Below are 22157 nucleotides of genomic sequence, written 5' to 3' on the forward strand. Positions count from 1 at the left end.
AGAATATCATGGCTATTCTTGGCCTATTAGCTTCCATATAGATTTTAGAATCAGCTTGTTAGGGTAATATGAAGAACTCTTTTGAGATTTTGCTCACATTTGTATTTAACCAATGAGATCAACTTGGGGAGAACTAACAGGACACTGGATCTTCCTATCCATGCATATGGTTTTGTACAGACCTTCCTTAATGTCTTTTGATAAAATATTGTAATTTTCTCCACAAAGGTACTGCACATTTTTTGTTAGACCTATTCCCAATTTCTTTTACACTTCTCTTGCTATTATAAGCTGTATCTTTAAAAAAAAAAATGTTTTTAAATTCTTTAGTGCTAGTGTCATATGCATTTTAGAAAGTGAAGGCAGTCATTACTATGAAATGTTTTTAAAGCATGTTTAATTTAAAAAATTATGAGCATGATCATATTAAACTATATTATACAATCTATGCCAAAGTTTAACTTAAATATATATAACTGATAAAAACTGGATGTGATTTCAAACCAGCAGAAAACACCAGAAAGTTTGTGCTTTAGGGCCAGTCGGGAGAGTAGGTGTGAATCCCAGCTTGGCTGGCAGCTCAGGATGCACCTCACTCCACCATTGCCAAATCTTTCAGGCTGTGGCTTTTTTGCCTCTTGGCCTTATAGCCTGGACGCAGGAACTCTATTTTTCTCTTCTTTGCTTCACTTTTATTTTTATGCCTCTTCAGTTTTTTCTTGGCAGCAATATCAGGATTAGTGACAAACTTGAGAAAGAAGAGAAATTTTATATTACTTTTTAAATGTTCAATCAATAAAATCAAATGCAGAAATGTGCCATTTTATTTACTTTTAAATCATGAATACAATACATGCCCGTTAAAGAAAATCTGGAGCCCAGGAAAAAGCCCCAGCTATAAGTTCCTACTTGGAAACCTTGGTGGTGTAGTGGTTAAGAGATATGGCTGCTAACCAAAAGGTTGGCAGTTTGAATCTACCAGGTGCTCCTTGGAAACCCTATGGAGTGGTTCTACTCTGTCCTATAGGGTCGCTATGAGTCGGAATCGACTTGATGGCTACAGGTTTGGCTTTTTTGGTTTTCTCAAACCTAACCAACCAATCCCTCTTTCATCCCTGTGTGCACTGCACGCACACATGCGCACGCGTGCACGCGCACACACAGAGTTAAAAATATCTATTAAGCCTAGTGAACACACCACATTTTCAAACAGCGAACTTACCTCCAGAGCCCTTCTCTTTTTCCGGAGTGCCCTTTTCTGATTTGCCTGTTTCTGCACAGAGGCAAAGGCTAATGAGAAGCTCTCAAGGCCAACCAGCTTTTTGAGTAATTCTATGATTTCCTGGGACAGATTCTTCAGCAAAGGATCTAATCGCACACAGAGAGTAATGATCAAAGAGAGTCAATTAAGCAAGGACATGCTTAAACAATAACATTATACAAAAGTTAGACTCCTGCAGAAGCTTTATCACTTTTATTACTTCACTACTAAACAGATCTAACACTAGCCTCGATGTTTCTGAGATGAGAGGAACAAGCAGAAGCTTTGGGTACAACACTCCCTGCACTATCTCATCTAGGATACAAGAGCTCAGAGACCGCAGGCCTACTTCCCAGCAGAATCCTGCCTCTGAAGACATTTAAGTAGTTTGAGAACTAGATAGAAATGCTTTGGGTTGCCTTTATTAACCTGCTCAGCTCTGCGCAGATAGCGGGAAAGTGTCCCCCTACCCCTCCCTAATCCCCAAGTCACAGAGGCTTAGCTCTGCCCGGATAACCTTTTTGTGAATCAAAGGCTCCTTTGAGAAGCTGATGAAGCGCTATGCTTTCCCATCCTTCCTTGCCCCCCTCCCAAATGTAAATAACCTTTGTTCTGCATTCAACTTCAGGGGAGATCAAGTCACCTGCAGTGGATAGTAAGCTTCTTGAGGGCAGGGACTGTGCCTTTCCCACTGCTGAACCCACTGTACCTGACTCAGTGCCTAGTAAATATGAGGTATATGAGGTGCTCAATATGCTGGCTGGATGAGAATTACAGGAGACCAGACCCTGGCTCAGTCAGCAGCCCCAAGCTTTGCTTTTGCCTCTCTAGTAGCCCTCAAGGTATGAGTATGCTGACAACTTTCTCTCAAGGTAGCATGGCTAACCAACCACTCCTGCTTGGACAACAATCCACTTCATTTTATTTTTTAACTTGTGTTAACATCCACTTCACCTCCTCTCTTTCCAAACCTCAAATCTCTTTTTTTCTATTATCAACAAAGAGAACTAAGATCAGTGAGAGAAATACACCAAATGTACCAGCAGGGAAAAAGAAGAAGGATAGGAAAAATTAAACTGATATTTAAACTAAAAAGTATGTCATGCTAACGTGATACTCAGATATTTTTACCTTACGATTCTTAAGAATGTACCAACACTTTATTGCTCATAATTGTTCATATACTACAAGGTTTAAAACCACCCCAGACTGAAGTTTCCTTTATATATTACATTTAATATAAGCTTAAGGGTAAACATTATCTTTTAGGAGAGAAACATTCACTCCTAGACATGAGAAAGTGTGAGAGAGGGCAGTCAAATAAAATATAAAAATGTTTTTTGTTTGCTGTTAGTTGTCTTTACACCTAACAAGTGTTCTTTCCAAAAACAAATTCTCTGGCAGGGAGTGAAGAGAGAAAGGAAGAAGGAGGCACTCAGGAGAGAATTCAGGAGTTGCAATGTGAAATATTAAGGAGACTGGAGGTGGGTTACCTTGCTCTGAATAGGTGCTATTCAGCTCTCGAAACAAAGGTGCTATGATCACTGGGAGATACGGCTTCACCCTGTCCACTCCCAGATCCATGGCTACTGCGCCAAGAAACTTCAAGATGCATGTTCTCTGAAAGCACAGAGGATGTTTCACTGGAAATGTTCTCTTACACTTGCACTCATACAAACACACAGAGTTAGTTTTGGAAAACCGGGCTGGATCTCTTTGGGAACAAATGCTATTGCTGCAGTTTTGGGTTCAAAAGGTAGAGCTCTTAGGGGTGGTTTTCCTTGGCAGGGTCACCAATGACAACTAAAATACTTTTCTGAAGTGCTGTTTAATCTTGGTTTATGAAAAATTACTTTGTAAGCTCCAGTGTAGCTATATTTAATGACTACTTTTGATCACTCTGGTTATGTATTGCACCTTTAAGGGGTTTCTAGGTGAATAAGCAGCTTCCAGTTTTGCCATCCGGGACAACTTCAGGATCAACCAGAGCAGTGTGGCTGGCTTGCTGGGCTCCTCCTTCGCCTCTTCCTTCTCTTCTTTGTCAGGCTCCACTTTCTCATCGGCACAGGCCTCATGTCCTTCTGTCTCCTCTTTAGCCAGACCATCTCCTAAAGCTCCTTGTTCTTCCCTGTCTTCTTTTGTCTCATCTTGCTTATCCTCAGAATCAGGTACCAGTAAATACAAGACTTTGGCTACAAACAACAAATTCTTAACAACCTTAAAAGAAAAGGGGGAAAGAAAGGAATCAGACTTTGATTTTGAAATATATATAGCTCGGTAAGCAGAAACTAAAATATGTATTCTACAACGAGAAAATAAAAACGAACAACTGAGAGTTGCATTATTAAGTTGATGAGCAACCCATTTCTCATTCTCATGTTCTTCCTTACAGGGTGTTCAAACCCATCTCCATGGAACTTTTACCCATGTGGCCTTGTTCTACCTTTTAAGGCCACACAGAATAAGTAAATGATTTCGTTCCTGACCATCCGTTTACATTTTTAAAGACTGCTTTCATCCCCCCTCATTGAAATTCCTTCAGTCAGTCCTCATGAGATAATAACTTCCGTTTATTGAGCACTGACTAGTTGCTCTATATAGTGTCCCAAGTCAGCCTTAAAGTACCTCTGCCAGGTACAATTATCAGGAGAGAAAAACCAAGGCTCAGAGATATAACTCCCCAAAGACACAGTGAGTGGTCAGCCCGGATTCAAAGGTCTTTAGAATTCAAGCCCAAGTTCTTAAACTTGGAGGTTCTCCTCTTCAAATCCCATTCAATGCAGTTAGTTAAACAGCCCGAAGACTGATTTTGGTCTTAAGATAATGGACCCATTTACTGAGTCCCTAACTCTGCGACATCTGTAAAATATGGGAGGTATTTCTCCCCCATTAAGGTAGCCGAGTGCTTAAACATTTGCGCCACCCAGGGCCCCTATGCTCTAAGTGTAGAACCACCTTACATTTGTCTCTCTTAAGACCAATAATATGTCCACCCTGGCAGAATTTCTTTGACTCCACTTCACCATTCCTCGTAATGGCTATCCACTCCTTCCGCAGCCCTGCCATATAACAAAGCGTGCTAAATCTGCATTGAAAAAAGTGACAGAAATAGCTGATAAAGGCATTCAACTAATTTCTAGTACCCTGTCATTTAATCCACATTGCTCCATCTTGCCCATAATGATTCTTGCTCCTATCCAGATACCACACCTATGTTGGCTCATCACCTGCCAGCCCAAATGCTTTATCAAAAGAGGAAATAGCACAAGGGAGCAAAAGAACCATTATCCAGAAGTAATTTATATTTACTATATATTTATAAATACATTTACATTTAACTTATAGTTACATTTTATAGTACGAACATACATAAATCTTTTTAGTGATGGAAAGATTCAAAGCTTCAGTCACACTGTGGAGTAGATACATTAAAGCTGAAGGTGAAAGGATTAACTGACAGCCTAACACTGTATCATCTTTAACTGAGAATTTAAAAGGGAACCAAGAGTAATCTCAACATGGACAGGTACTTGAGTATGTTCATATTTTATCTAATTCCCCAAGTATTAAAATAGGTTGAAAACCAAACCAAAACAAACAAATGCCAAATGTAAGCCTACCCCTTGACTGTAGAATTCCTGTCTGTTACTCTGGGAGGATTACAATTCTTACCTGCTCTCCTAGAGACGGATCCAGGAATTTGGAATGCAACTGATGGCAAGAAGCTAAAGAGATACTTTTCATCTGTGAAAAGAAAATGGACATTGACAGAATGCAGTGTTTCTAATTATTTTTAAGAAACTCTAACTAACCATATTATTACTCCAAGGTACTAGCTTTTCCTCTGAAAGACCACCTGTGTAGATCTAGAGAGAGAAGATTCATGACCAAAAATTGTATAACTGTCCCCCTTTCCCTGCCCCAAGTATTTCACCCCAGAGAAACCAGATACTTTCAAGCTGGGGAAGGTACAGATTAATAGTCCCTTAGATTATTAGCAGAGCACTTTGTAGCATTCCAATTTTTTTTTTCCTTCCTCTTTTCTTCCCTTCCATCCTCCTTCATTTAATATTTATGGAGCGCCCAACATAAGCCAGGTTTGGTGTTAGGCCCTGGGAATCAGAGAGCGATACAATACATGATACAATAGTTTCATGAACAAGATCTCATTTAGCCCTCAACAAGGCTTTGAAGGCGGCAAGACAGGCAGCATTCATCTTATTTTCCACAGCTGATAAAGAACTTTACGCATATAAAGGAAGATGAATGTGCGAAACAAGCAAATCAAAAGTCTGACTAGACTCATGGTTTCAAAATTATCTTTGAAAAGCCCTGGCCTTTAGGGTGACCTCTCTCCAGTTACTAACACCCCTGTTGCTTCACACGTACAACAAGTTGGAAAAGTTTCTCTCCAGGGCCAGCCACAAGATGGCTACATGACCAGAATGAAGACCTCACACAGGTCACGAAGGAAGGAAAAGGTTTTGGAGAAACCTTACCTTTTGGTCAAGGTCACTTGTTAGGAACCTGACTGCTACAGGTTCTGGGAGTCTCTTTTTAGTCTTTTTGGCTTTCCATTTTCTAACAAGCTCTTCTGGTTGGCAAGAGGCAAACAGCAGTCCAAAAATCTGGGCTGCAGTGAGCCACACCCAGTTGTGTGGATGCCTCAGGTGAGTGTGTATGTGACCTAGGGGAACCAAAAGGCATTTTCAGATGTCTCACAGCTTTCCTATCTTTCGGTGGTAAATTAGACAATTTTTGGCATTTACTGAGTATTCATTATGTGGTTCTGGTTAGGAATACAAAGATGAACAAAATAATCACAGCTTCCAAGAAACTTCAGAAGGGGCTAGGGGAGAGGTGAGGTGGAGGGACGCTGGAAAGAAACAGAAAACCAACATCTAATGTAAATAAAGAGCCCTGGTGGCATAGGGGTTAAGGGCTCAGCTGCTAACCTTAAGGTCAGCAGTTTGAACCCAGCAGCTGCCCCATGGGAGAGAGATGTGGTAGTCTGCTTCCATAAAGATTCCAGCCTTGGAAACCCTATAGGGCAGTTCCACTCTGTCCTATAGCGTTGGTATGAGTCAGAACTGAATCGACAGCCATGAGTTAATGTGGTAAATGACACAAAAGAGATACGAGTAACCCTAATCATGGGCCATTTCCACAAGATCTAGTTTCAGATTCAAGGGGGTGGTAGGTGGCATTAATAGTTACATTTTCTAAATTAAGTAATGTAAACATATACATGGATACATGTTTATTTCTAATAACTATTGAAATTGGTGGCTCCAAGGAGCTGACCAGAAAGCTATCATTTAAGGAAGGCCTTCTATGTGCCAGGTGCAGGGCTAAGTGTTATATGTATTACCTCATTTAGATCTCATAGCAACTCTGTGAGGTTGGGATTGTCATTTTCATCTTACAGATAAAGAAGTTGATGTTCCAGACAGGGTAAGTGACTTGCCAAGCTGTAACAGGCTGACCCAGAACTCACTCTGCTCCACCTGACTCCCAAGCTCATACACTTAAGCATTAAGCTTATATATATATCAGACTTGGAAAGTACAGTGGACAAGTCTTATAATGTGGGCGTTGGGGGAAGAGGATTAAAATTCTGGATTAATCATGTTATATATCTGAGTTTTAGTCTATGCTGCTATGTTTTAGGAACATGGCTATGCTTTTGTTCTACATTAATCTGTGTAATAATCTGGCCATATTTTAATGGAGCCATACCAGAGTAGGTCATACATTAACTACTAAGTTATTTCTCACAAGACTGGGAGTTCAGGCTCTTAAACTGGGTGGATCCTTCAAGCATTCATGCCCATGTCTATTTTCTACTGTTTTTTTAATCAAAATTAAGAATGTTAAATTAACCCTAAAAAAAATAAAAATACTAAGGTCTAATTTTTCATTTAAAGATACATATATATATGTATCTTTACACATATATATACACATACATATATATACATACCAAAACCAAACCAAACCCAGTGCCGTCGAGTTGATTCTGACTCATAGTGACCCAATAGGACAGAGCAGAACTGCCCCATAGAGTTTCCAAGGAGCGCCTGACGGATTCGAACTGCTGACCCTTTGGTTAGCAGCCGCAGCACTTAACCACTACGCCACCAGGGTTTCCATATATATACACGTGTGTGTGTGTGTGTGTGTGTGTGTGTGTATATATATATTTACTTACTTTATATATGTATCATTTAGGTCATGTATATATCATGACTTTAATGTTCCCAGAAGTGAAATGGTTTAGTAAATCATGGCACATTTACGTGATGGACTGTTATGGATTGAATTGTGTCCCCCCAAAATATGTGTTATAAATCCTAACCTCTACACCTTTGGTCATAATCCCGTTTGGGAATGAGTTATCTCTGTTATGTTAACGAGACAGATTAGCAAAACATATATCTTGAGTCAATCTCTTTTGAGATATAAAAGAAATTGAACAAGTGAGCAGAGCAGAGATGGGGTAAGATAGATGCCAAGTCTCCAAGGAACCAGAAAACAGAAGCTAAAGAAACAAGGACCTTCCTCCAGAGACCTCCCCTAGAGCCAGTGCCCTGAATTTGGACTTCTAGCCTACTAAACTGTGAGAAAATAAATTTGTTTCTTAAAGCCACCCACTTGTGATATCTGTTATAGTAACACTAGATAACTAGGACATAGACTATTATACAACTATTTAAAAGGACATCTACTAAATTTTTTATAATATAGGAATAGGCTTACTTGGGTATAAATACATAGGATATAAATGTTTACATGGATCTATACAAATACTCCAAAAACAAAGAAAGAAACAAAGCAAGCAAGCAAGCAACCAACCACAACACCCCATGCCTATTTATTTAATAAAAAGAAAGACTAGATGAAAATATACACCGAACTATCCTCAAGTAGCATGCAGGATTTTGGGAAACTTTTTTTCCTGCCATAATTATTATTTCTTTTATAAGGAAAATTTATTACTTATAAAGTCATATATATATATATATATATATATATATATATATATATATATATATAAAAACAACCTGCATTATGCAGATGACACAACCTTGCTTGCTGAAAGTGAAGAGGACTTGAAGCACTGATGAATATCAAAGACCACAGCCTTCAGCATGGATTGCATTTCAACATAAAGAAAACAAAAATCCTCACAACTGGACCAATAAGCAACATCACGATAAATGGAGAAAAGATCGAAGTTGTTAAGGATTTCATTTTACTTGGATCCACAATCAACACCCATGAAAGTAGCAGTCAAGAAATCAATAGACGCACTGCATTGGGCAAATCTGCTGCAAAATAAATCTCTTTAAAGTGTTGAAAAGCAAAGATGTCACCTTGAGGACTAAGGTATGCCTGACCCAAGCCATGGTATTTTCAGTCACATCATACACTTGTGAAAGCTGGACAATGAATAACCAAGACAGAAGAAGAACTCATGCCTTCAAATCGTGGTGTTGGCAAAGAATATCGAATATACCATGGACTGCCAAAAGAACGAACAAATCTGTCTTGGAAGAAGTACAACCAGAATGCTTCTTAGAAGCAAGGATGGTTAGACTATATCTCACATACTTGGGACATGTTGTCAGGAGGGATCAGTCCCTGGAGAAGGACATCATGCAAAAAAGAGGAAGACCCTCAAGGAGATGGATCAACACAGTGGGTGCCACAATGGGCTTAAGCATAGCAATGATTGTGAGGATGGTGCAGGACCTGGCAGTGTTTCCTTCTGTAGTGCATAGGGTCGCTATGAGTCGGAACCAACTCAACGGCACCTGACAACAACAACACATATATATTGTTTTATATATACATATATATATACACATGTGTATACACATGTATATACACATATATATATATATGGAAACCCTGGTGGCGTAGTGGTTAAGTGCTACAGTTCAAATCTGTCAGGCGCTCCCTGGAAACTCTATGGGGCAGTTCTGTTCTGTCCTACAGGGTTGCTATGAGTTGGAATTGACTCCACGGCACTGGGTGTATATATATATATTCCCCCACCCCCTCAGAAACATTTTCGCTAAAATCAATCTGAAAGGGTCTTTAAAATTTTTTTCCTCATGGATTTTTTTCCCTGACATTATATAGTTTCTGAAATGTTCATATTCTAATTTCCCAAATCTAAGTTCAGTAATTCTATCGCAACTGGTATGTTTGTTCTTAGATTTAAATAAAAAGGAAATACTTACTCCAGATTTTACTCAAAATCTCAGAGGGCTTGGTAAGATGAATAATATTACATTCCTTGATGAGTTTACTTATCAGTGTAAGAAAAGTAAACAGAAGGCGATCTGCAGCTTTTTCTTCAGTCTCTTCCACTATCTAAAAATAGGATGGATGTAAATCAGTTAAAACAATAATCTAAAAGTATCTGTTGGACATTTAACTCTAGCGTGTAAATTTACACTACGGTTTCTCAACCTGGGCACTATTCACATTTTGACTGAAAAACTCTTTGCTGTGGGGAGTGCCCTGCAGCATTTTTAGCAGCATCCCTGACCTCTACCAGCAAGATGCTAGAAATACCCTGTCCTCCCAGTGCGGCAACCATAAATGTCTCTAGATATTGCCAAATGTCCCCTGGAGTCCAAATCACCTCTCGGTTGAGAACCACTGGTCTTCATACTATATGGAAGATAACTTACTCTAACCATTATTATTATTTTTTATTTTGTTGTTGTGAAGAATATACACAGGAAAACAATACCCCAATTCAACCATTTTTTACATGTACAATTCAGTGACACTGTTCACATTCTTCAAGTTGTGCAACCATTTTCACCTTCCTTCTGAGTTGTTTCTACCCCATTAACATAAACTCACTTCCCCCTAAGGTTCCTATCTAATCTTTTGAGTTGCTGTTGTCAATTTAATCCCATATAAACCAAAAAAGCCAAACCAAACCCACTGCCGTCGGGACGATTCCAACTCATAGTGACCCCATAGGACAGAGTAGAACTGCCCCATAGAGTTTCCAAGGAGCATCTGGTGGATTCAAACTGCTGACCTTTTGATTAGCAGCTGTAGCACTTAATCACTATGCCATATAGATAGCTCTTGAAAGAGCATAATGCTTAAGGCAGACATTTTTCACTAGTTAAGCTAGACTACTGTTTGGTTTTAAGAAGACGGCAGGGGATATTTTTGGTTTAAGTTTTAAAGATTATCTCAGGGCAAGAGTTTCAGGGATTCTAACCCTTATTTTTAACTACACTGAATTCTTGCTATTCTTAATAAAGCGCATTTGTGAACACAATATTTAACCTGTTAGCTATAGCACCTCAAGTAAAACTGCAAAAATTAGCAAAACTTTTATCCCCTAGTGAATCACTTACATCGTTAAAAGTCTCAGGATCAATTTCCTTTTCAATCACAGGAAGAACAGTTCCAAGTCTCCTCTCAAAAGCAATCCCTTCACTCTCCACGAATAAACCACAGATCAGGGCGGCCAGCTGTCTGTTTAAGCTCTACCAAAGACAAAACACCACAAGACAATGTCAGCACAATCTGGAAGGCTATTTAGGAAAATGTAAATTGAAGCGGGGCATTACTCGGTCCTCAGCATTCAGAGACAATAAAAATATTTACGATGCTAGAAATAAATAAGGAGCTTTAGTGGCAAACATGACAAAACATTGGAGAAATTGCCATACCCAAGAATAACATTTAAAAAAAAAGTGGCATTTATTATTATCCACGAAATAAGTTTTTTTCTTTTCCATTTTTAATTAAAAAAAGAAAAAAAAAGAACAGAGGAAAGTTTCATTTCTCCCCCCCAGTTATGTGGGTTTGCAACAAGCCAGTCATAATCCAGGACATCTGTTGTTTCCATTCCACAAAGATGAGCCAGTGGTGACGGTGGAAGAGTCAGCAAGCAGATACTACGATTAGTAAAAATTACATCCAAGTAATTAAATAAGCAAAAGTGGAAACAAAGAAATCCATCAATACGGGGCGGAGTAAGTAAATCTGGTACATTGCTGCAGTGGATTCTCAACAAACATTAATGAACTGGTGGCAACGCAGGTGATTTTTATGTTCCTCTCTCTAACTTCCTGTTATTTCTGAAATTTTATAATAGGAATATACTATTTGCATATTCAGATAAAAATAATAAAGCTATTTCTGCTTCGGAAAAATTAATTCAACAATGTGTAACATGTATTCCTGTTTAAAGTATAAATATTCTATTACTTTTAGCAAACAACAAAAGCTTAATGTTGCCATTGATGTTATTAAACTCAACCCTAACCTTTTTCGCACTAAACCAGGTGGTAACCATATCAAACAGCCAATCTTTTTTCTCAAGGTTGATTTTACTGAGTAAGGACTTGATGGTCATGGCTGCCATCTTTTTGCATGTGGCAGAGGCATCATTCACCATCATTAGACAAAGAGGAATAAAGAACATCCCGCAGTTCTCGTGGAGCAGTCCCTAAAAGAAAAAAAGACATTTATGAGCATACTCAAAATGGAATTCTCACAGATACCCTAAAAAGGGAAGAGCGTGGGGTTTCAGGGATAGTGGGAAACATAGCTGATGAGCTTGTCTTTGTGATTCACAGTACCTGAGGGAACGTGTCAAAGAGATAGGTGATCATTTCCAAGGCAGACTCTCTCCCGGTCTCGTGTTCATAACTAGAGCAACAACATTATGTTTACTTCGGGGTCTTTTAAATTTACCAAGAATTACCAGAAAACAAAACAAAAGGCTGCATCAAAGTGTTAACCTCTTTCTTAAAAAACGCAAAATACCCCATTTTCCAACTTTAATGATTTTTATATAAATCTATCAACTATTGTGCAGTTTTAAATATAGCTTTTTTAGATTTTTAATAATTAATGGTAAGTTTGTAAGACTGGACTGAAAGGCAACTTACAGAACTGCCATACAAAGCCAAGAAGTAAAGTTTGATAGTCAAGCCAACGATTCATATAATAAATAGCATCGTTAGGTGATATGACATTATTTTTAGGCTTCTTTCTTTTCAAGACAGTGCACCCTATTAAAAGGAAGAAACTACCCATTTGCCCTTGGGAAGTTTACAGCTTCAGCTTACTTCAGTTGAGCGAGCATGAATTCCAAGTTTGGTCTCAATTTGTCACCAAGGGGATAGTCAAGAATGTATTTCAGGAAAACCTAGGAACAAAAGTTATATAGATGATTAGTTGGATCCCATCTCTCCAAGATTCCTGTTCCCGAGGCTGCTTTCTGGGACACAAAGACCTTTCAGGAGGGTCATCAATTAGGCTTTCTAATAGACTCAGGCTAAGTCTACCTATTAAGTCAACAACCATGCCTCTTCCTTTCTCCCCCCTCACTTATCCAGGTTCTGCCCCACGTGCCTGATAAAGTCAAGTCCTGGCCCACCACTGGCATGGTTGTTGAAGGCTCCCAATCAATGCTTATCTCACCAAAGCTCATCTCTTTTTGATAGGTGGTATGTGGTGTGGTGGACAAAGCATATGGATAACAATAAGAATAATGGTGATGATCATACTGATAAGAGTAACAACTACTAATGCATTAGGTAAATACCTTCTTTGTGCCAAGCACAGTGTTAGGTGTTTCTTGGTTAATGCTTATTGCTGCCTTAAGAAGTAGGTGATATTCAACAGAGAATCCCCGATGGGGCAGGAGAAAACTGGGATTCATATCTCAAATTCAAGTAAAAAGACCAGACTTAATGGTCTGACTGAGACTGAAGGGACCCCAGAGGACATGGCCCCTGGACTCTCTGTTAGCCCAAAATTAAAACCATTCCCAAAGCCAACTCTTCAGACAAAGATTAGGCTGAAGTATAAGACATAAAATAATACTGGTGACAAGTGTGCTTCTTAGCTCAAGTAGACACATGAGGCTATGTGGGTAGCTCCTGTCCGGAGGCAAGATGAGAAGATAGAGGGGGACAGGAACTGGTTGAATGGACACGGGAAATACAGAGTGGAGAGGAGAAATGTGTTGTCACATTATACGGAGAGCAACTGGGACCACATAATAATGTGTGTATAAGTTTTTGTATGAGAAACTAACTTGAATTGTAAACTTTCATTTAAAGCACAACAACAACAAAAAGGTAGGTGATGTTCCATTTTACAGATGAAGAGAATGAAGGTGGCACAGAGAGGTAAGCAACTTACTCAAGAAACAATGTCAAGTGCCGAGTTAGCTGCATCCAAAGGCTGTGCTTTCAAACCACAATACTATCCAGCCCCCTTTATTAATACTAAGGCCATCACTCAGCTTTCTAAGGCCTGTTTTTACCCCTAGCCATAAAATGGGGATCCCATTCCTTTTGAAGGATGGTTACAAACAGAGATCATGCAGGTGAAGTGCTGGACACAAGCTAGTCTTAACAAATGGTAGCTGGACCTCCTTCTTTCTAATAGTAGTAAAGCATATTTCTTTGAAAGACATGCCTTTCCCTCTTTCCACCCTGGCTTCTTCAGCACTCCTAACCCACCTTCAACTCTGAGTTCAGAGTTCTAATTCAGACCTTTCTACCTCCTGGGTATCATACGTGCTCGTAAGATTAGTGATGCACAAATTTATAAACACAAATTTTATCATGATATTATCCTGCTCAGTGATTTCAACAGCTTCTTGCTGTTCTTAAAGTCCTAAATCTATAACAAGACAACCTGTAACCTGTTGCTATTGAGTGAATTCCGACTCATACAGACCCCACAGGACACAGCAGAACTGCCCATAGGGTTCTCAAGGCTGTAATCTCTATGGAAGCAGGCTGCCACATCTTTCTCCCATGGAGCAGTTGGTGGGTTCAAACTGCCACCCTTTTGGTTAGCAGCCAAGTGCTTACCCACTGCGACACCAGGGTACCTTCAACAAGACGACAGGGTCCTCCTTAACCTGGCTCCCCTTCCCATCTCACTTACCTTCATTTAGTTCCTTGAACAAGCTAAGTTCTTACTTACTCATTTCAAGGCTCACTTACCTCAGGCATTTGCTGCTCCCCTCACCTGGGAGGCTAAGTCTTACTCTTCCTTCAAATTTTGGCTTCAATGTCAATTCTTAAGAAAGACTTCCCTAAACTCTTGCACTAGGCTGGGTCCCCATCCTGTGTCTCAGTTACACATTCCATATTTCACCAATTCTCAGATGCACCGCTTTTCACATTTAAAACATATGAAACCGAGATCCATCTTACATTGACGGTATCTTACCACTGCGTCATAATTTTTTCTTTCTTTGAAGTATACCGAGGTGTCTTAGATCTGACGAAATGCAACAGTACTTTTTCCTCATGGCACTTATGATGACTGTAATTCAATAACTGTTTGTGAAATTCTTTTGTGCCTGTCTAGGATAGGCCCCATAACAATTTTGTTTACTGCTCTTCCAGCTATCCCTGCTACACAGAGATAAGCGTTAGTAGTTGATGAATGGACCAATGGATGGAAACCTTTCCTGCAGTATATCAGGCTGCAGAGGGAAAACCTAACTCTTCACCCCATCTGTCACATGCCATAGGCAGTGGGCTATACCCTATTGATGTTCTCCGTGAACTAAAAAATACCCTTCAGACAAAGCAGAAACCCTTCTCACACCTGGCGTGTAAATGGGTTCCTGAGGCCCTGAATAAAGCAACATGACACGAGTCAGTCTTCAGAACCCAATGTCGACACCTCTCTACCTAAAAACAATGCAAATAAGGCAGAGCCCAACCCTCGGGAGAGTAACAAGCTCTCTCCACAAACCTGTCTGCACTGGACTCTGACAGGTTCACTTTGTCCCGAAATCGCCAACTTGGATACTTTCCGCATGATGTCATCTACTTCCGGAACCAACAACTTTCTTGATAAAATGGCCTAAGATACAATAGGAGAAAACACATTCATTCATGTGTTTTACTGCAGACGGACATAAGTGCACTTGATGCCAGAGCAGTAATAGGTAGTTCTCAAGCGTAATTAAAGTATCTTTGAAAGGAAAAAAAAAAGCCTAATACAATAAATATTTGTACAGAATCCCCAGAATATGTTAAAGTAGAGCTTACATTCAAACGCTGTAATAAGTAGATATGTTGGCTATAATTAGCCCACCAAAATCATAATAATCTTTATAAATTACTTATTTATAAGTCTTTATCTAATCAAACACTGTGTTGCACATTATTCTAAGTATCTGACGTGAGGCTCATAAGCCTCAGAAGCCAACACAACACCATACCTTGAGAAGACCAAACGCAGTTGCTTGTCTTGAGGTATCATAGATGTCCTCCTCCGCGTATGCCAGTAGGACTTGCAGCTGTTTTTCGGTTATCTGGTAAGACTTCACTTTCTTCACAAGTATAGTCACACACTGCAAGTTATAACAGTGAGCTTAGCAGCCAGCATATCCCACAAACCAGGATCCAATGAGACAATAAGGACTTCATACAGTACCAACATGATTTTTCACAGAGGACACCAACTATCTTAGTCTTAGCAAATTAATCTGGCAAGAATCTTGACCAAGCCCAAAAAGGGCGATGGGGAAAACAAAATGTGATGTAATCCTGGCCCTGACTTTCTCTAAGTGCAAGTGAAAACACCTCACCTTGAAACAATTTACCACCAGGTGGAAGTTCTGGCCCTTGGCAGCCCCCAGTTTTGCATAGTCCTTCAGCAAAAGGAACAGGTGTTTCGTCAGCTGTTCTGCTTTTGTTTCTATGGAAGGTAGGGGGAACCTCAAGACCCAGATGAGGCATTGTAAAGTGCCTGTGATCACCTGAAAAAAAAAAATCAATTTATGAAGTGACCGAGTCCAAGAATCCAGCACCTGAGGCGGTGGACTCTTATCAGTAACTGGGCCACCTGAACGAAATGCTCTGGGCAGCCCACTCTGTAAGAACTGCGCTCCAAATGGAAGAAGATAAGTTCTGCTCCCTGTTGTAGAAGAACATACTGCTCATCCATAGCAGGTGAAGACGTATCACAAGCAAAGGAGAAAAGGTGCTCATTTACCATATTCTTAACCTATACGGGTAAATGATTGGATGGGTTGGTCAATTTTAGAAATTTGTGTGTGCGTGTGTGTGTGGAAAAGGGCAACATAAATGACTTCTATTTTCTAATATGCTACTTCAATTTAATACATTCTCATTAAGCTCGTATTATGTATACAAGGTGCTGTATTGGGTATTAGAAATACAATAATAAAAAGGACACTACCCCTGCACTTAAGGAGCCCAAAGCTAGCTCAGAAATTAAACACAGGAAAAATTAACTATAATTCAATATATTAAGTGCTGTGTGATTACTCAGAGAATCTCTGAACCTCGAGGCCAAACCTTAGAGATCACCTACTGCAGCTCAGCTAATACAGCCTCTATTGTTCTGGCTGCTGTGATGTCCTCAGTAGGCCGGATTAGATAAAGGCATAGATGAAAGTGCTTGGGCTTTGGAGTCAAAAAGCCCTGGGTTCAAATCCCAGCTCTGTAACTTTTTACTTGTTACTTAACCTCTCAGCACCTTCATCTGTAAAACGAGCAATATGAGGAAGTGGGAGGTATGTAGGCTTTGGGGTCTGATAGCCTTGGGTTCATATCTTAGATCTTATCAGCTCCGTGATCTTGGGCAAGTGGCTTAGTCTAAGCCCTGGTTTTCTCATCTGTAAAAAAGAAACACTAATAATATATATGCCTCATGGGTTGCTGCGAGGATTAGAGACAATGTCTTTAAGATTCATAGCGCTTAGGAGTAGTAGTGACAATGACAATGATGATTACTGGCCTGGGACAATACCACCCACCCTCATGAAGTTGTGAGGGTCAAATGAAATAATGTACCTAGAAGGGCTACCCAAACACATAGTGTTATTAAATTGGGGAAACAATTTAATGCAGGGAAGAGTGGTGGTTCATGATGTTATAAATCACTTTAAAAACTCAATCATCTTGTGTAGTACAAGCACTGAAATAAGTTCTAGGTATTTTGCATAAGTCAAGTCTTGTAAAGGAATGGATATTCCAACATGGACTGTGAACCTACACTCACCTTCACATCCATGGAACCCAGGCAGTCTATGAGGAGAGACACAAAAGGATCCAACATTTCCAAAACATGCTCACTTGAAGACTTGATCTTGGAATTTTTCAGACTCAGATGCAGCAGCTAAAAGATTAAAGATATTTCACATTCGTTATCCTTAAGACCCTATGAGTTACGGGAATGTGAAATGCTTTCATGAGACAAAGGTGAAATGTTAAAATTCTATTTGAAATGACAAAAATTTTTAAGAGGGAAACTGCTTGGGAGATTCTTAGTAGACCAGGAAGGTGGGTGCTGCTGTGCAGGTAAGACAGTAAGTTCACTTACCAGATGGATACTCAGTGTCTACTACAGCTCAGTGTTGGCTCGACAACCTGGATGCACCAATGACCAAGACATGGTCCCTACCCTGATGGATCTTAGCCAGGAAGACAGAATCCAGAGAAATAACCATCTTGTGATAAATGCCAGAAAAGAGACATGTAGGGTGCTGAGAGAGCTCTGCGGGGACCTGGGCAGAGGGAAGAGCGAGTAGGAAGGTCCTGGTGCAAGAATGAGTATGGTGACTCTACATAACTGGAAGGAAACCAGCGTGGCTGGGACCGGTTGGTAAAGGGGTGCAATACGAAGCGAGGCCCTTGTGGCCCAAACGAAGGACTGGACTCTCTCCTAGAAGAATGGAAGCCAATGAAGGGCTTTACCCATTGCCATCAAGTTGATTCCGACTCATAGTGACCCTATAGGACAGAGTAAAACTGCCCCATAGGGTTTCCAAGGCTGTCATCTTTATGGAAGCAGACTGCCACATCTTTCTCCCACGGAATGGCTGGTGAGTTCAAACTGCTGACCTTTAGGTTAGCAGATAAGTACTTAACAATTGTGCTACCACAGCTCCTTAAAGGATTTTAAGAAGGAAATTAAATGCTCAGACTTGTGTTCTTAAAAGGTCACTATCTTAAGAAAAAAATTCAAAGTAGTTCAGAGGTGCTCATAAGCAAAGCGATAGAGAAGCTATAATAAATGCCAGGTCACAATCATTAATCATTGTATCATTAAAGGAAGTACTGGGAGAGATAAATAGCAAAGGTGTTGCCGATGTACCTTTAAACAAGTATTTCATACTTTATTGACAATAAAGCATTTATTTCCAGTGGACATGAGCAGTGATGGAGAATCGGCAGAGGATTGAGAGACACAGGCTCACTGTGGGCAGCAAGTCTCATTTTAAGCTTAATTCTTACCCGAAGCCCAGACTCAATAAATATGTGCATGTTGGTTTTCTTGCTCACGAGGGCTTTCTGTCCACCTCGCACTGGAGCTGGGGGGAGCAGAAGACAGCTCTGGGGCGGTAGACGTGGATCTGGTGCAGGGGCTGCCGGATTTCTGCCAATCACAAGGGAATGAAAAATACTGTGGCTGTATTCCAAGAAGCTACTGCGGCCCTCTCTGGTGACGGGAGCCCTGATGTGTTTCTGCATCTCCCCCACCCCAACCACAGATACAGAATAAGATTGTTAGTTGTTGATCAAGGTTGCTAGGATAACCCCCAGAAACAGGTCAGATTTATCAACATGCATTTAAGATGAATAGCAAGGGGATACTCCCTTTATTTGATTTCTGAAAGCAAATGACAAGGAGTCTCTTTTAGAACACAGAAGCAAAATCCAAAGGAAGTTTACTAACACATAGTTTTTAAAATCTTTTAAGGTCTAAACCTCCGCTTGATTAGAACAAGAGGTACAAATTTAAAATGTATCCTAAAGTTGATTCATTGGATAGATAAAATAAAATACCTCAGATCATTTTTGTTTTTCTTTACAAAAGCAAATTACTGAAATAACTCACTTAAGAGTAAATAAGAGCCAGCAGCCACCAGAAACTAGAGAGAGGCATGGAACAATTTTCTCTCTTAAAGCCCCCGCAAAACCAAAAAACAAACCCATTGCCATCGAGGCAATTCCGATTCACAGTGACCCCATAGGGTTTCCAAGGAGTGGCTGGTGGATTTGAACTGCCGACCTTTTGGTTAGCAGCTGAACTCTTAACCACTGCGCCACCAGGGGTCCATTAAAGCCCCAGAAGGAATCAACACAGTCGGCACCCTGGACGTGAACTTCTAGCTTCCAGAACTAAGCATTCCCTCAGAGGATGACAGCAAGAAGCAATTTAGACAACTTAAGGAACAGATGATAAAAAGTATATCCCAGAGAGTAACTTCAGATGACTTCAGAGTACCAGGTGCCTCTCCTCTCTTTGCTGGCGTAAAACTGTGTAAGCTCTCTGAGTAACTGAAGGAACTGGAGAGGGGAATCCTTTAAACAGGCAGAGATAACCCTGATTTTACAGGTTTACTCTGTAATGTCTAAGATTAAATGTCTGCATTCAGATAAAGTTGGACTTAAAACAGATAAAAAATACCAGAGAAAATTGGAAAAAAAATAGGAGCTGAAAGGCTTATCAGAATTAACCTTTTAAAGGATAGTTACCCCCCGCCACCCCAAACTTACTTTTCTTTCTCAGTTAACAGGGGTAGGTTTTCACTGACCAAACCATAACTGAGCAATAGGATGGATTCTGCTGTCATTTTCTGATTCACAATTAATCCTGCTATGATTCGGCGTAAGGTTTCATGAACTTTCCGGGCCAGTTTTAAACTCGTGGTGTTTTGTAAGATCTAAAGGCAAACGTAGATGTCATGCTGAGGTAACACAGAACTGCATTTTGATTTGTTGTAATGGTAGTCTTCTTTTATATATTTGCTTTTTAATATGTGTTCATTTTTCCTAATTTAAAAAAGGAGTACTTCCTATAAAACTTCAAACATATATATATAATGTGCAAAGTAAAGTCACCAGTAACCTCCCCCCAGAGGAGACAACCACTGTTAGCAGTGTGTGTGCCTCTGGATTTCCTCTCCTCTTTACCTGCTCCCTCTCAGGGCACAAAGCCTGAAATATGAAGTGCTCAGAGACTTTTATGAAGCCAAACTTGCAAGTCCATTGTTGTTGTTGGGTGCTGTGGAGTCGGTTCTGACTCATCACGACGCCATGTGACAGAAAAGAACTGCCCTATAGAGTTTCCTTGACTGTAATCTTTATGGGAACAGATCACCAGGTTTTTCTCCGCTGGAGCTGCTGGGTGGGTTCGAACCGACTATGTTTCTATTAGCAGCCAAGTACTTAACCATTGCGCCACCACAGCTGCTTCCAAGTGCATCAAAGGGGGTCATTTATAGGAAAGCACACACTCACAGAATCAACCAGACAATCACTACTCATAGGAAACCATGCTAATGAGGTACTGGCAGTAGCTAAGCCTCAGGGTTTGATATTAGCTATTGGGTCAAATCAGAGGAACTTAACTAGAACCCGGGATAGTCAACCTCAGCACAACACTTGGCACTTCCTGGCTATTTCCTTGCTTAGGATATAGTATTAAAATGCATGCTCTATTTACTCTTTCTGTTCTGTCCTCAGAACATACCTAACATTCTTAGATTAGGGTCAGATAAGGCTTAGAGCATTCCAGAAGCAACTATGGAATCTGGAACTATATAACTTTTTGTTCTAGTTTTAATTAACAAAATGTAACCAAATGAATTGGTCTTTACTGGATGTTTACCACGGCAATAGGTACAGAGAACACAAAGGAGGGTAAATTATAGAGCCTGCCCTATAAATAGGAGGCAGAATGAAACAATATAAAGAAAGTGAGGTTTGGGTCAGAAATATCCAGAACTAATTCCTGACTTTCTTTCTTAACTATGTTTTTTTCTACCTTTTTGAGCCTTAATTTTCTTATTTGAAAATGGAAATACCATTGATCTCATGTGATGGTTGTGCAGATTAGAAGAGATACTGTAGTACACCTATGCCTCACTTACCAGCTATCCAACATTTCACATAGTAAAAAATCTACTGACTATTTTGCACATTAACAATGAGCCCAGGCAAGAGGGAGAGGAGGGTAAGGTTGGTAAGAGGGAGCAGAGAGGCCACACGTGTCACTCACGGTTCTTATTATCTGGGTTGGGCGGAGGAGCCTGGCCAGGCCTGCGAGCTGGGGCAGGCAGGTGGACAATGCATAGCAGGCAGTGGTGGAAACTGGGTGGAAGGCGTAGGGCGGGGATCTTGGAGGTCTCTTCTTCCAAAGAAGCCTCTCTGCCACCTCTGCAGCCTCCACCAGGTCCAGATGGCTGGGCCTCACATGCCTGTAGGCCCAGGAGCGCCCCTGCCACTACCAAGGCCTGTTTGGGGGGCTGGTGTGGCAGGAAGGTGGAGAGGAGAGGTGTGCCGGTCAGCATGGAGGCCTGGAGCATGGCCAGGTGGGCCCCTGATGCTGTGGAGGTGGTGGGCAACCGCTGACCACCACCACCACCACCACCACCACCACCCACTATGGGTCCTGTGGTGGTTGGGATGGTGTGGTGGGCAAGGGGGGCCTGCCGTGCCACAGGTATCCCGAGACACACCGGGGGTGCCTAACAGGCAGTGTTGACCAGGGGTGACACCACGCCAAAGATGGGGCACAGCTCAACTCTCACATAATGCCGATTCTCACATAACGACCTGGTCTTTGGAACCTAACCATGTCGATAAGTGAGGAGTAGGTGTACAGTGCTCAGAAGATAATAAATGTCAATAAATGTCAGTTCTCATCCTCTTGGCAATCTGGGAGTAGCAACCTGTCTCCAATGGCCATGTTCTTAGCTGCTGACTTGACCCTGTTGTAAAATATACCCGTACTACATTTTTTGCTGCCTTTTTTTTTCACATTTCATGACATACATTAGGAACTGTGACCCTTGGGTTAGAACAGCCAACTCAGGACTGTCATCTAGTGG

At 40.6% G+C, this 22157-nt stretch overlaps 1 protein-coding gene across 1 annotated transcript in view; it reads right to left on the reverse strand.

Annotated features, from left to right (window-relative positions):
- Positions 1-368: 368 nt before the first annotated feature.
- UTP20 (UTP20 small subunit processome component) overlaps positions 369-22157 on the reverse strand; it is a 114819-nt gene continuing 93030 nt past the window's right edge. The window contains exons 46-62 of the mRNA XM_064283688.1: positions 19822-19988; positions 18556-18697; positions 17321-17437; positions 15882-16052; positions 15513-15644; positions 15041-15151; positions 12382-12461; positions 11890-11959; positions 11574-11756; positions 10657-10788; positions 9511-9643; positions 5761-5948; positions 4934-5005; positions 3179-3478; positions 2755-2881; positions 1223-1368; positions 369-748 (exon numbers count right to left, since the gene is read on the reverse strand). Coding sequence (XP_064139758.1) covers positions 593-748; positions 1223-1368; positions 2755-2881; positions 3179-3478; positions 4934-5005; positions 5761-5948; positions 9511-9643; positions 10657-10788; positions 11574-11756; positions 11890-11959; positions 12382-12461; positions 15041-15151; positions 15513-15644; positions 15882-16052; positions 17321-17437; positions 18556-18697; positions 19822-19988 — 2427 coding nt within the window. The 3' untranslated portion in view covers positions 369-592. The remainder of the gene's footprint in view (positions 749-1222; positions 1369-2754; positions 2882-3178; positions 3479-4933; positions 5006-5760; positions 5949-9510; positions 9644-10656; positions 10789-11573; positions 11757-11889; positions 11960-12381; positions 12462-15040; positions 15152-15512; positions 15645-15881; positions 16053-17320; positions 17438-18555; positions 18698-19821; positions 19989-22157) is intronic.

The sequence above is a fragment of the Loxodonta africana genome, chromosome 4, assembly GCF_030014295.1.
Source record: "Loxodonta africana isolate mLoxAfr1 chromosome 4, mLoxAfr1.hap2, whole genome shotgun sequence".
NCBI classification, from domain to species: domain Eukaryota; kingdom Metazoa; phylum Chordata; class Mammalia; order Proboscidea; family Elephantidae; genus Loxodonta; species Loxodonta africana.